Raw genomic sequence first — 12,500 nt, forward strand, 5'->3', positions numbered from 1 at the left:
ACATGCACTGACACCAAAAACTGCACATATACATATATACAAAGATACCCTGTTGATGTTGAAATTCCAATAAAAGACCCTTGGATGTAGATTACAAACTGGTTATTACTATATAAATAACAAATCTTGAAATAAAACTATACATTGTACAAAACGCCTCTATATTTCACTATGTTGGAAGTAAATCCAGAGTATAATAATGGAATGGAATATCTCTCCAGTATTTGTATTTTCTATATAGTTAGAGTTAGAGAGCATAGAGATCCTACCTATATGTCAATGTTATAGAGTATGAAATATTATGATATAATACGTCCTAAAGCCCAGACTGCGTTGCACGAATAGGTCATGGGTCATTACTTTATATACAACAATCACTTCGGTTAATTTCTTATTGGGCACTTAAATGAAACATGTTTTTTAATAGTGGATCCATCGACATCACTCCTCATGTCTGATATCACGTAATTTTGGAGTAGTCTACTCTACAAAATGATCCGTAATAACACTTACGAAAGAGGTAATATCTAACTGTAGTCTAGTATACTACACTATGCATCAATTAAATCCAAATTTGTTCCTTTTTCCTTTTCAGGGAGACACTAATGTTAAATATAAGGCTTAATACTAACTTAAAAGATGTGTAATATGATATAATAATTATTTAACATGTTATATATATAAATATTTATTTATTTATTTATTTATATGTATATATATATGTAATAATAATAGTAATAATAATAATAATGATGATGATAATAATAATAATAATAATAATATAATAATAATAATAATAATAATAATAATATAATAATAATAATAATAATAATAATATGAGGGAATATTATCCCAAACTTACAGGGAAAAATTCAATTTAGAAATACTAATTCAAATTTCACAAATTATAATATATATATATATATATAATATATATATATATAAATTAGAAAAACAACACCTTTTATCAATTCAATAATGGAAAATTAAATTATACCATTTAGAAAAATTACATATAATACAAAGATTAAAAATAAGATAAAACGTATCAAAATGATTAAGTAATGTGCAAAATAATAAATAAAACGTATATATTTGGTAGAATATATATAAATATATATCAAAGCTTAGCTGTCGTTCGCTTGCATGAATGACCCTGAAGATTGTACCAAACTTTTGCTGAACCGTTAAGGTGATAAACCCACGATTATAATAACGTGATTTAGAATTCTGGAATGGGTGGCGCGTTGTGTCCAAGAACAATGCACGCCCTTTTTCATTGCTCCACTCTACTCAGTTTTAAACAAATACCTTCCGGCTGGCACTGCAGTTCTTTCATCCCCCAGCTATCACATCTTTATTATTTCATTGAATGAATGATGAGAGGGTTTGCAAATGACTATATAAGCACTTAAGGCTTGTATGGTATATATATATATTTATGTATGTATGCATGTATGTAATATCGAGGGCTATTACAATCTATAAAAGCCACACGCTTCAATGGGACTCTAAAGTCAAACTACTTCAATAAGTGTACTCACGCGCCGACTTCGATGGAATGGAACTAGGAGAAATTTCTACAATAAACAAAGGTTTAGTTGTATACGATTAATCATTTCGTGGTCACCATGTATTACCACGAAACCATTAATGGTATACGACTAAACCTTTTTGTATTGAAGGAATTTCTTCTAGTTTCATCCCCACGAAATCGGCGCGTGTGTACACTTATTTAAGTAGTTTGACTTAGTCCCATTAAAGCTTGCGGCTTTTATGGCGAGTAACAGCTCTTGATATTATAAGGTATTTTATATATAAAGGACAAAATTTTATACTTTGTATAAATTTTTTCCTTAATTGGTTTTTCACGTTGGTAACTCGATAAAATCTTATATAGGTTTTATCATTATATTGTATTTCCATATATATATATATATATATATATATGGCCAATTGGTTATTATCCTTCACCTACGATCACTACATGGTGCTTTCAATTCCCGGACCGGAAAAGCTCGTGATTTCTGCAGGTTGTTCAACAAGAAAATTTAGTGCCTTCTTTCTTAAGCTACGAGTGACTACCAATGTACATATGTATGTAAGTATGCATTCATGTATGTATGTAAATATGTATGTATTTATTTATATATGTATGTATTTATGTATGTATGCATGTATGGAGCTATATATATTCTTTTATTCATTTAGAGGTTTCAGTCGTAGGACCATATCCATACTGGAAGGCTCCATTAAATGTATAGATATATAGGTCATAAAATATAATTAGGGCCTATAACAGTGACAATCAGTACATTATTTATTAGTTAAAATTTTGTTAATAATTCATATTTTTAACTAAAGTTTTATTTATATTTAATCAATTTCAAGTATTTAACTAAATTCCAGTACCTTTCACTTTGGTGCAATTCTTGCGGTCTGTATCCAGCTTGTAACCAGAGTAGCATTCGCAATAAAATGATCCGTCCGTGTTTTTACATGTATGTACGCAGCCATTAACCTTGTTTGCACATTCGTCTATATCTGAATAAATATTTCAACATGTTATATAGGTAAATAATGAAATGTCTATAGGCAACAGATGTTAAATATATTTCCATATACGGACACGCTATTAAATTTAATGTCTTTCATGTAAAATATTTCTCTTCTCAGAAATTCATAATGGAGATAATAATCTCTTTTATCACATTTAGTACACAATATCCCATGCTAGGCTAATCTGGTATATGCGATGTTTCCATTTATCGCATCCACCCAGAAAGTGTAACACATTAGCATTACTGGCCCATACGTTAGACACATTTACTGGGAGTTTTCATACGAATATATTTTCTCATAATCGTTTGTCTCATTTTTATTGTTAAAATCTATGTTCCACATGGGATATAGCATACTAAAAGTAGTTGTAGAAACAATGTCTGATATTTTCTATCAGCAAATCTAACATAATTGTAATGCTGAAAGTAATTACTTTGTTAAATAGGGGGAATAAGATCCGATGCACCTTATCTGATTACCACGTTTGTATACCAACTTGGTAGACTTAGTTGTTTATCTGTAATATATCTAAATATTCAGACAGCATTTTTAATTATTGGAAACTTGAAATCTCGCAGCCAGCGGTAAAAATTCTGCTAGACATAAATAATTCTTACAGAAATTATTGATTAGAAGATCAACTAGGGCTCTATATAGTAGTCTGTCTTACCTTCACAGGTAGTTCCATTCTTTTTATAGCCACTTCGACATTTACACACAAAGCTACCCGGAGTATTTAGGCAGTCTTGTGGGCACGGTCTACTAGAGCATTCATCAATATCTGTAAAAGTAGTTTTCAATTGGTAAATTTAATATAGGAAAAATGCAGTATGGCAAAATATATAAATTATTGTTAGCGTACATAATATTTCAGTCTTGCGGGTTGATATTTTCATAAATTAAGAACAAAGAAACAAACCCTTACAACATTTTTACTTTTAAGAAAATGAAAGTTGTGGACACAATTTGCTAGCATTTGCCCTCTTCACACGGGACAAACATATCTGTCACTATTAGTCTTACGAAAATATCAGAAATATCTATTTCTATATTAAACATTTCTGTTCTGCGTCAATTGTCAAATTTTATTTGAATACAACACCGGTAACATTAACTTTTTGAGTTATTCTAAGTAAAGAAAATTCAACTTAAAGCTGTTCTTTTTCAACGTTATGTCTGGCATTAGATTAAAGAAATTATTCCAAAATGGAAAAATACTTTATGTGGACAATTGTGGAGAAAATTTTCCTCTTGAAATATAAAGCGTTTTATAAAACGAAACAAAACACTCGCAATGTATTAATGACGTTTTACACAACACGTAAAGGAATTCTTATTGTAATGTCTAGTCCGACTTACATTTATAAACAAATAGATAGCTTAAAATTTGGTAGGATACCAGCGCTTCTTTTGGACATTGTAATGAAAAATAGAATATATGTTGACCGGTTTGGAACATTTTACTGATATTATATATTAATGAATGAAATAATATAATACGTACTAGATAATAATAATAATAATAATAATAATAATAATAATAATAATAATAATAATAATAATAATAAGGAGTCGGGAAGACACTCGGCAAGAAATGGAAGAAAATTTGAAAGAAGAAAAAAAAAAGTAATAATAATAATAATAATAAGAATAATAATAATAATAATAATAATAATAATAATAATGATAATAATAATAATAATAATAATGATAATGATAATAATAATAATAATAATAATAATAATAATAATAATAATAATAATAATAATAATAATAATAATAATAATAAATTATTATTATTATTATCATTATAAAGTTTGTAGCTGTACAAGATCAAGCATTGAGGGCTAATTGGATAAAAGTGAAGATAGACGAAAACTACATAGATTGTCAATGCAGATTACGCAAATCAAAAGAGGAAAGCGTTACTTATATAAGTGAATGTAGCATGCTTCCATAGAAAGATTATAAGTAACAAGGGAGAGCAATCTACTGAGAGCAATGTATAAATCCAGGATTTAAAGATACTGACAAATAGCATGAACATAAACCTAGTAGAGTACTAGAAAGTAAGAAATACAAGATGTGGGACTTTAACATTCAGACTGACATTGTAATAGAAGCTGCAGTTTTGATTTGGTAGTAGTAGTAGTAGTAGTAGTAGTAGTAGTAGTAGTAGTAGTAGTAGTGGTAGTAGTAGCAGCAGCAGCAGCGGTAGTAAATAAAGAGAAAAAATTTCCACATAATTAACTTTACAATCCCAAACGATGGAAAAAGTATGGAATATATAAAAAATAGTAGAGTACCAGGACCTAGCTATTGAGTTACAGAGACTATGAAAAGTGTGCTTAAAATGTGTCCTAGTAGTTATAGGTATATTGGGAACTATCCCTAAAGATCTGAAGAGACAGAGGAAATAGGCATAAAACCCACTTTAGTACACCTCCAGAAAATAGTGTATTAGTGACACTAGAACAATGAATAAGATTCTTGCTATTACTCAGTATGAGGTTTCTTGGCGTCTAAGGCAACTTATTGCCACCCGATTATAAGGTTTCATTTCATTTCCAGCAATCTAATCTTTTGAGTATATATGAATATAACAACAACAACAATAATAATAACAACAATGTGAATATAAAAGACGCCATGAAAATGTGGTAAGAATGATCCATTGGAAGCTCAGTGGAAATCATTTCCTACAAACAGGAAAGACATGGTATGAGGAAAACGCTGAAAGGGTCACCGAGAATGAGAATTGCAAAATCTTGTGGTGAATAAAAAAGAGAGAAAATGCATGAAAATCGCCATAGGATACCCCGGTGACAATAAGCTCAATGGGAAAGAAGGGGAAGAATTATAACTATGATGATTTGAAGTTGAAAATACGAATATTGTAGACAATGAGGAGAGTAGATGTGATATCAATAGTAATTGGTGCACATAGAATTATCTGCACTCCAGTACCAACATGGCTAAAAAGGATTGGTGCAAGTGTCAAGGTAGAACACCAACAAAAATCCATATTGCTTGGAACTGCAAGAATTCTTCGTGGAGTTGTTGAAGCATAACCAGTAAACAAGTATCATCTTAGTCTGCTGGTTGTGGGCAGCTGACATTTTCCATCATACCCAGCAAAATAAGCTGTGATTTTTCATCACATGATAATAATAATAATAATAATAATAATAATAATAATAATAATAATAATAATAATAATAATAATAATAATGATAATAATAATAATAACAACAACAATAATGATAAATGCCCTGATTCACTAGCAGGCACTAGCTCTCATGGTTTTCTGATCTTAACTGATTGGAAGTATTATCATGTGCATTGTTTTGTCTTGGTATAAACGATGGGCTACAGCAAATATTCTGCTCAGTACCACAGATTTGCGTGTCAGTTGTTTGACCAATACCAGTTGAGCATATCTCTTGATAGCTGACAATATGTGCATCTCTGATCACGAGAAGTAGTAGTGGGGAGCATCATAGTCATGTGTTGAGAGGAATTTTTTTAAGTTTGAATAATTCACCTCTGGAAACATAGGTGTTTCGCTCAACAGCCTTAAAGAACCCTTATTCAGGGACTTTTTGAATAGGATGAGTCACTCGACATGAAGAAAATTCTAAATGGGCGCCCCCTGCGTGGTTATACAGTGTGTTTCTTGATATGAGATAACCATCTCGCACATATATGGTTGGGATGCATGTTCCTGGTGTATCCTTATCAGACGGGTAGACATGGTGTGTATACTGGGCTACGTATATATTACTCCAATACCACTTTGATGGTATGCACTTCTCTCTCACTCAATAATAATAATAATAATAATAATAATTATAATAATAATAATGATAATAGCAACAACAATCATAATACTACTACTACTACTACTACTACTACTAATACTACTAATAATAATAATAATAATAATAATAATAATAATAATAATAATAATAATAATAATAATAATAACAATTACAATAATAACAATAATAATAATAACTAAAATATTTTGAATGACACAACAATGCACTATAATACAAACAGTTGACTATAATAATTGTTGTAATTTAATCAACCATAGTCTGATAGGAGGAATTATTTCGGAATAAAATTCCTTCTTCAGGTATCCCTTGTAATTGATGGAGTCGCTGCTATAATCTGGAAACATCAGTGCTTCATTCAACATCCCGTACTCAGGGACCTTTTGAGCGGGATGGGTTACTCGACCAGAACAAAATTCTAACTGGGCCCCACCTGCAAGGTCCTGTTCTGTTTATCTTGATATGAGACCACCATGTTGCGCATATATGGTTGTGATGCATGTGCCTAGTGTAACCTTGTCTGACGGGTAGTCATGATGGGTATACTGGGCTTTGTATATTTTAGCCCAGTGTCACTTTGATGGCATGCAATGCTCTCTCACTCAATAATAATAATAATAATAATAATAATAATAATAATAATAATAATAATAATAATAAAATAATAATAATAATAATAATAATAATAATAATAAATTGTTTTGTCTTGGTATAAAAGATGGGCTACAGCAAATATTCTGCTCAATACCACAGATTTGCTTGTCAGTTGTTTGACCTTAACCAGTTGAGCATGCCCCTTAGTGGCTGACGATATGTGCATCTCTGATCACGAGCAGAAGTAGTGGGGGAGCATCATAGCCATGTGTTGAGAAGGATTCTTTGAGGTTTGAATAATTCACCTCTGGAAACATAGGTGTTTCGTTCAGCGTCCTTAAACAACCCTTATTCAGGGACCTTTTGAGCTGGATGGGTTACTCGATCTGAAGAAAATTCTAACTGGGCTCCACCTGCAAGGTCATGTGCTGTTTATCTTGATATGAGATCACCATGTCGCGCACATATGGTTGTGATGCATGTGCCTGGTGTACCCTTATCAGACGGGTAGTCATGATGGGTATACTGGGCTTCGTATATTTTACCCCAGTGTCACTTTGATGGCATGCACTGCTCTCTCACTCAATAATATTAATAATAATAATAATAAAAATAATAATAATAATAATAATAATAATAATAATAATAATAATAATAATATAATAATAATAATAATAATAATAAAATAATCCTTTCTACTATATGCACAAGTCCTGAAATTGTGGGTGCAAGTGCTAGTTAATTACATCGACCTCAGTATGTAACTATTATTTATTTCATCGCCTCCGAAAGGATGAAAGGCAAAGTCGACCTCGGCGGAATTTGAACTTAGTGTTTAAAGACAGACGAACTGCCGCTAAGCATATTAATGACTCTGCCAGCTTACCGCCCTTATGACAGTTTCAATATAATTATCTTTGCACCATAATGAGCAAATGAACATACAAATTTCAATAAGTTTTCAAACTTCATACCAACCTATGCACTTATTTTCTTCCTTTCTGTACCCTTTTTGGCATTTGCATTCGTAAGTTCCATTTTGGTTTTCACAATCTTCATTGGCAGAGCAGACACTTGCGTTTAGACATTCGTTAATATCTGTTGCGCATATGCTACCTTTCCAACCTTCATTGCAGATACATCCACTTACTTTATCACATCTTTCAGTTGATTTCTCGTTACATATGTTACAATCTTCTTTGCATTTGTCACCAAAATGATCTTCATCACATTCTATGATAAAAGTATAATAAAAATATATAACGCATATAAATGTATAATAAAATATATATGAATTATTACTCTCATGAATTTATAAGTTACAGACTACGAAATAAAGTTAAATTTAAACAAATATTTGATTTTTTTTAAGCAAATGACATTTTTTTATAGCAAAAATAATATCAAGAAAATATGCATAGACACCCACAATGTTAAATTGCATGAGGAGCAGTAATGATAAAAACATGGAATACGTAGCAGAAATATTATAGAAAGAACATAATGAAAGACTGGAACATATTAGCATATAAATAATGAAACAACTAAAATAATAACAGCACAACTTAATATAAATTTTGTATATTGTGGTATAGTCGATCTATTCCATTAAGTAATCATTTTTGCATAAATATACTTACCAACACATTTAGTTGATTGGAACACCTCTTTCCCAGGAGGACAGCTACATTCAAATGTGCCATTAAGGTTAGTACAATTACCTTCACAAGGGTTATTCAGACATTCATTGGTATCTAAAATGTAGAGTGAATAGAGCATTTTATTGAACGGGTATTTGTGAAAAACAATATTCAACACACACACACACACACACACACACACACATATATATATATACATATATTTCTGATCCCGAAATACAAAGAAATATTAATGGTCGTAATTATTGATACCGTCGTGGAATGCTGCAGTAATTAATGATAGCATATCTATATTTTGAAATTATACTCATAAATATGATTTGGACAGCAAACAGTAGAATATAACATATACAATGCAGTATCTTCTATAGTAATTATTACTTACCAACACAAGATGTATTATCTTTTAAAGTGTCCACTATTACAAAAACACACAGGTTGTCCGTTCACCACTCGACACCCAGCAGTTCCATTGCATTCGTTAAAACAAAAACAAGTTACCTGCGATAGAAAGTAAACCATAAAAATCTTGTATTTACATATATAGCCTATGTAAATGCACATACGTGCATACACACACGCTCTCCTTAGATGGCCTAAATAACGCCTGCACCAAAGTAATTAACAACTCTCCACTGTTTAATTAAGCATAGGTGACTCAGATCATTAACTACACTGAGTATCAGTCAGAGTCATTTGCTGAATTTAACTCATTTCATCTATGGACGATATTACATCTTACACTTTTATGTCGATTTGATTAATGGCTGATGATTCACTGTGTGATGTTGTGGAGCCAAAGAATTTCTCTCGCTTATATATTGTATGTGTCCAACAGAGCCCTTCAAACTGTTAATTTGGTATTCCGTCAAACATTTGGTGTCTACAGTAAATGCTGAACTATGTTCCTAGAAAACTGGCCATATTTTGTATAATTCCATAGCTGACAATCCGAAAATATACGGAAAACTTTAAAATCCGTTTATGAGAAATCTACAGTCTAGGTACTCTCTCTGATCTCTTCTAACTGGAATGTTTCCCTTTTTGTTGTATTTCTAGTAGCATCCTTTTAAGACGTGTCTTTTCTAATGTCTTTCAGTTTAAATGATTTGAGACATTCGTTCTATTACCCATTAATTCTGATTTCTCATATGGATGAGACTGGACAAAGAAGTATTGCAATAAAAATTGCCTAACTTTCTGTCTCTCCCTCGTGTGTTCATGTGTGCGTGTGAGAGTGCAAGCGGTTGCGTGAGTGCGTGTGTGTGCGCGCGCTCGTGTATGTGTGTGTCTCACTGTAAGTAGTTTCTGTTACATTTCGGTGCCTGCATCCATTGATAACAACGTCATTAAATTGGAAGGTAAAGAGAAATTTGCATATAGCAGTAATATATCTTACTTGAAATACTTTTCTGTGTACAGCTTCCATTGCTTTGTATTATATATCCCTCGTAGCAATAACAGGTGTAACTACCTTCGGTATCATTACACAATTGTTTGCAATTATGAATGTTGAGACTGCATTCATCGATATCTGAAATTTAGGTAAAATCTCGAAATTAAATTCATTCACTTTAATTTACGTTAGCTGGGGTTTAAAATTATTAGTAATTAACTATTTTTAGTAATCATAGCTCTGATGTTTCATCAAAGATAGTTGCTATTCTGTTTTATAAATTATTAGAGAGCTTCATTTCATTGTGCATTATGAAACCTTAGTAGTCTTTATTACAATATTGTTAACTCTTACCAAAAGCCTGAAGTTTGGCGGTTAGATTATTTGGTTCTCAATCATAAAGTCTTTAGTTCGATTGCCGACATCTCATTGTCATTGAGTAAAACTATTTCACGTTGTTCCAGTCCACTCATCAGGCTATATTGAATTGTATCTACAACAGTCACCCTTGTCTATATGTGTTATGTTGAATCTGTCTGTGAATTACCTATTTACATGCTATTATTGATAGCTTTATGTTTGTGGTTCGAGATATTCCATAAAAAGAATTATTTCACGTTGTCTCAAAATTTATAAAGTTACTAGCATTATGACCCGTCGTTGCCGAGTCATAGTGCTAGTGCATGTATATATGTATATATATATATATATGTGTGTACATATTACATGTACATCTATATATATATATACATCTACACATAAAATACAAAATACAAAGTTATATCTTGATATCGCTAGTGATAACAATACTCAAAATATATAATAGACTGGAATTGTAAGCTCGTCTCTTGCAATTTCGATCAATTGTATCTTGTCCTCCCTCTTGTATAGAAGTGTGGCTACCTACCAACCTACCTCAACTTCTGTGGGGGACATTTTAAATTTTTATCCGGCAGGTCCTACGTCCCAGATATAAAGGTAAAATAAAATATTTCCACTTTCCAAGTTCGAGTCAAGTACTCCCTTGCACGCTCCGTTGACTCGAACCTTGCTTCTATTGTGGCGAATTTACCGCCTCTGATTAGATATCTTTCATAGTCGCACCAAGACACTTTTCGATGGTGCTTTCCTCCAGGTGTTCAAATCTTCTTTTTTCTCTACATTGTATACTTTATAGACAATAGTCTTTTCTTCAATTTAATTTTTATTATCCATCTGGACTATTCCATTTCTGCACGCTAATTTTATTTTTAATTTATTCCCATTCATGTGAAACCACTTATTCAAGTTCAAGTCATTGATGCAATTTTATACCAATTTCTATCTTTACTTTTGTTATGTTACGATTATATTATACTTTAGTTTGATTTTAATTACTTACTACATATAATTCAATTGTTATTATTATTTTTATTGTTAAAGTGAAAGTATCTGACATAAAATAGAGATTTTTTTTCGTTTCACTTTTAACACGTAATATGATTTTGCTATGGGCTCGCTCTAGGCAAGAAGTTGAACATTTTTTTGCCCATGAAACTACTTGGACCCTAAGTAAGGCCTGTGTAAATTTTGAATGAAATTGGTTGTGTAGTTCTCAAGTTTTAAGGAAGCGTAGTCGAGAAGATATGCTATTGCTGTGGGCTCGCCTTAGGCAAAAAGTTAAAAAAGTTTTTTGCCGATGACACTCCCCGGACCCTAAGTAAGGCATGTGTAAAATTTGAATGAAATTGGTTGTGTAGTTCTCAAGTTTTAGGGAAACAGACAGACAGACAGACACACATTCTCAGTTTTATATAAATATAAAGATTCTTCCAATACATGTATGTACTACTGGTTTATTAATAATAGCCTAGTTGTTTCAACAGATGTTTATGCCTGTCATGAGTATATTTAAACGTTTAAGGATCACTTAATATCATATATTGACTGTTCAATTTCTCTGCCGAATTACCGATGCATTTTTGTCGACAAATCTTCATTAAATAAATAAATACAGTCAAACAACTATTTTGATATTTAATTTTTCAGACGATCTCTCTAGCGAACCGTACGCAATAGACTATATCTGCTGTATGCATACAATTTAGTTCTTCAGATACTAAAATAATTCTTAAAGGTATATCAGACTTCACTGCCGATCATTTTTCAAAGCCTTTTAGTACTCGTTTTAGAAATTTTTTAATAGTATTTCAATCAATTATTAATATTTTGGTTTTCTTGAGAGATTAATATCGGAAAACTTTCTCGAATACGTTTTTTTTGTTTTCTTTAAATAAAATATGAATAGATAAATACTTTAGTAAGGTCTTTTAGAAAATCCTTATCACAGTTTGATGGTTTTGAAAACCCGCATTCATTTTGAACAGTAGGGGTATATTCTCTTTATCTTTGCATTCTGATATTCTTTTCAATGTTTAACTTAGTCACAGGAGGTGGAGTAAGTGGTTT

General features: G+C 31.3%; 1 protein-coding gene across 1 annotated transcript in view; it reads right to left on the reverse strand.

Moving 5' to 3' along the window:
- The window catches only part of LOC115213197 (mucin-4-like), a gene marked incomplete at its 5' end in the record, with an annotated part of 363,030 nt that overhangs the window by 301,360 nt on the left and 49,170 nt on the right, over positions 1 to 12,500 (reverse strand). Inside the window, one exon of the mRNA XM_036503503.1 lies at positions 10,056 to 10,190. Within this exon, the coding sequence (XP_036359396.1) occupies positions 10,056 to 10,190 (135 nt within the window). The remainder of the gene's footprint in view (positions 1 to 10,055; positions 10,191 to 12,500) is intronic.

The sequence above is a fragment of the Octopus sinensis genome, linkage group LG6 (assembly GCF_006345805.1).
Source record: "Octopus sinensis linkage group LG6, ASM634580v1, whole genome shotgun sequence".
Lineage (NCBI taxonomy): Eukaryota > Metazoa > Mollusca > Cephalopoda > Octopoda > Octopodidae > Octopus > Octopus sinensis.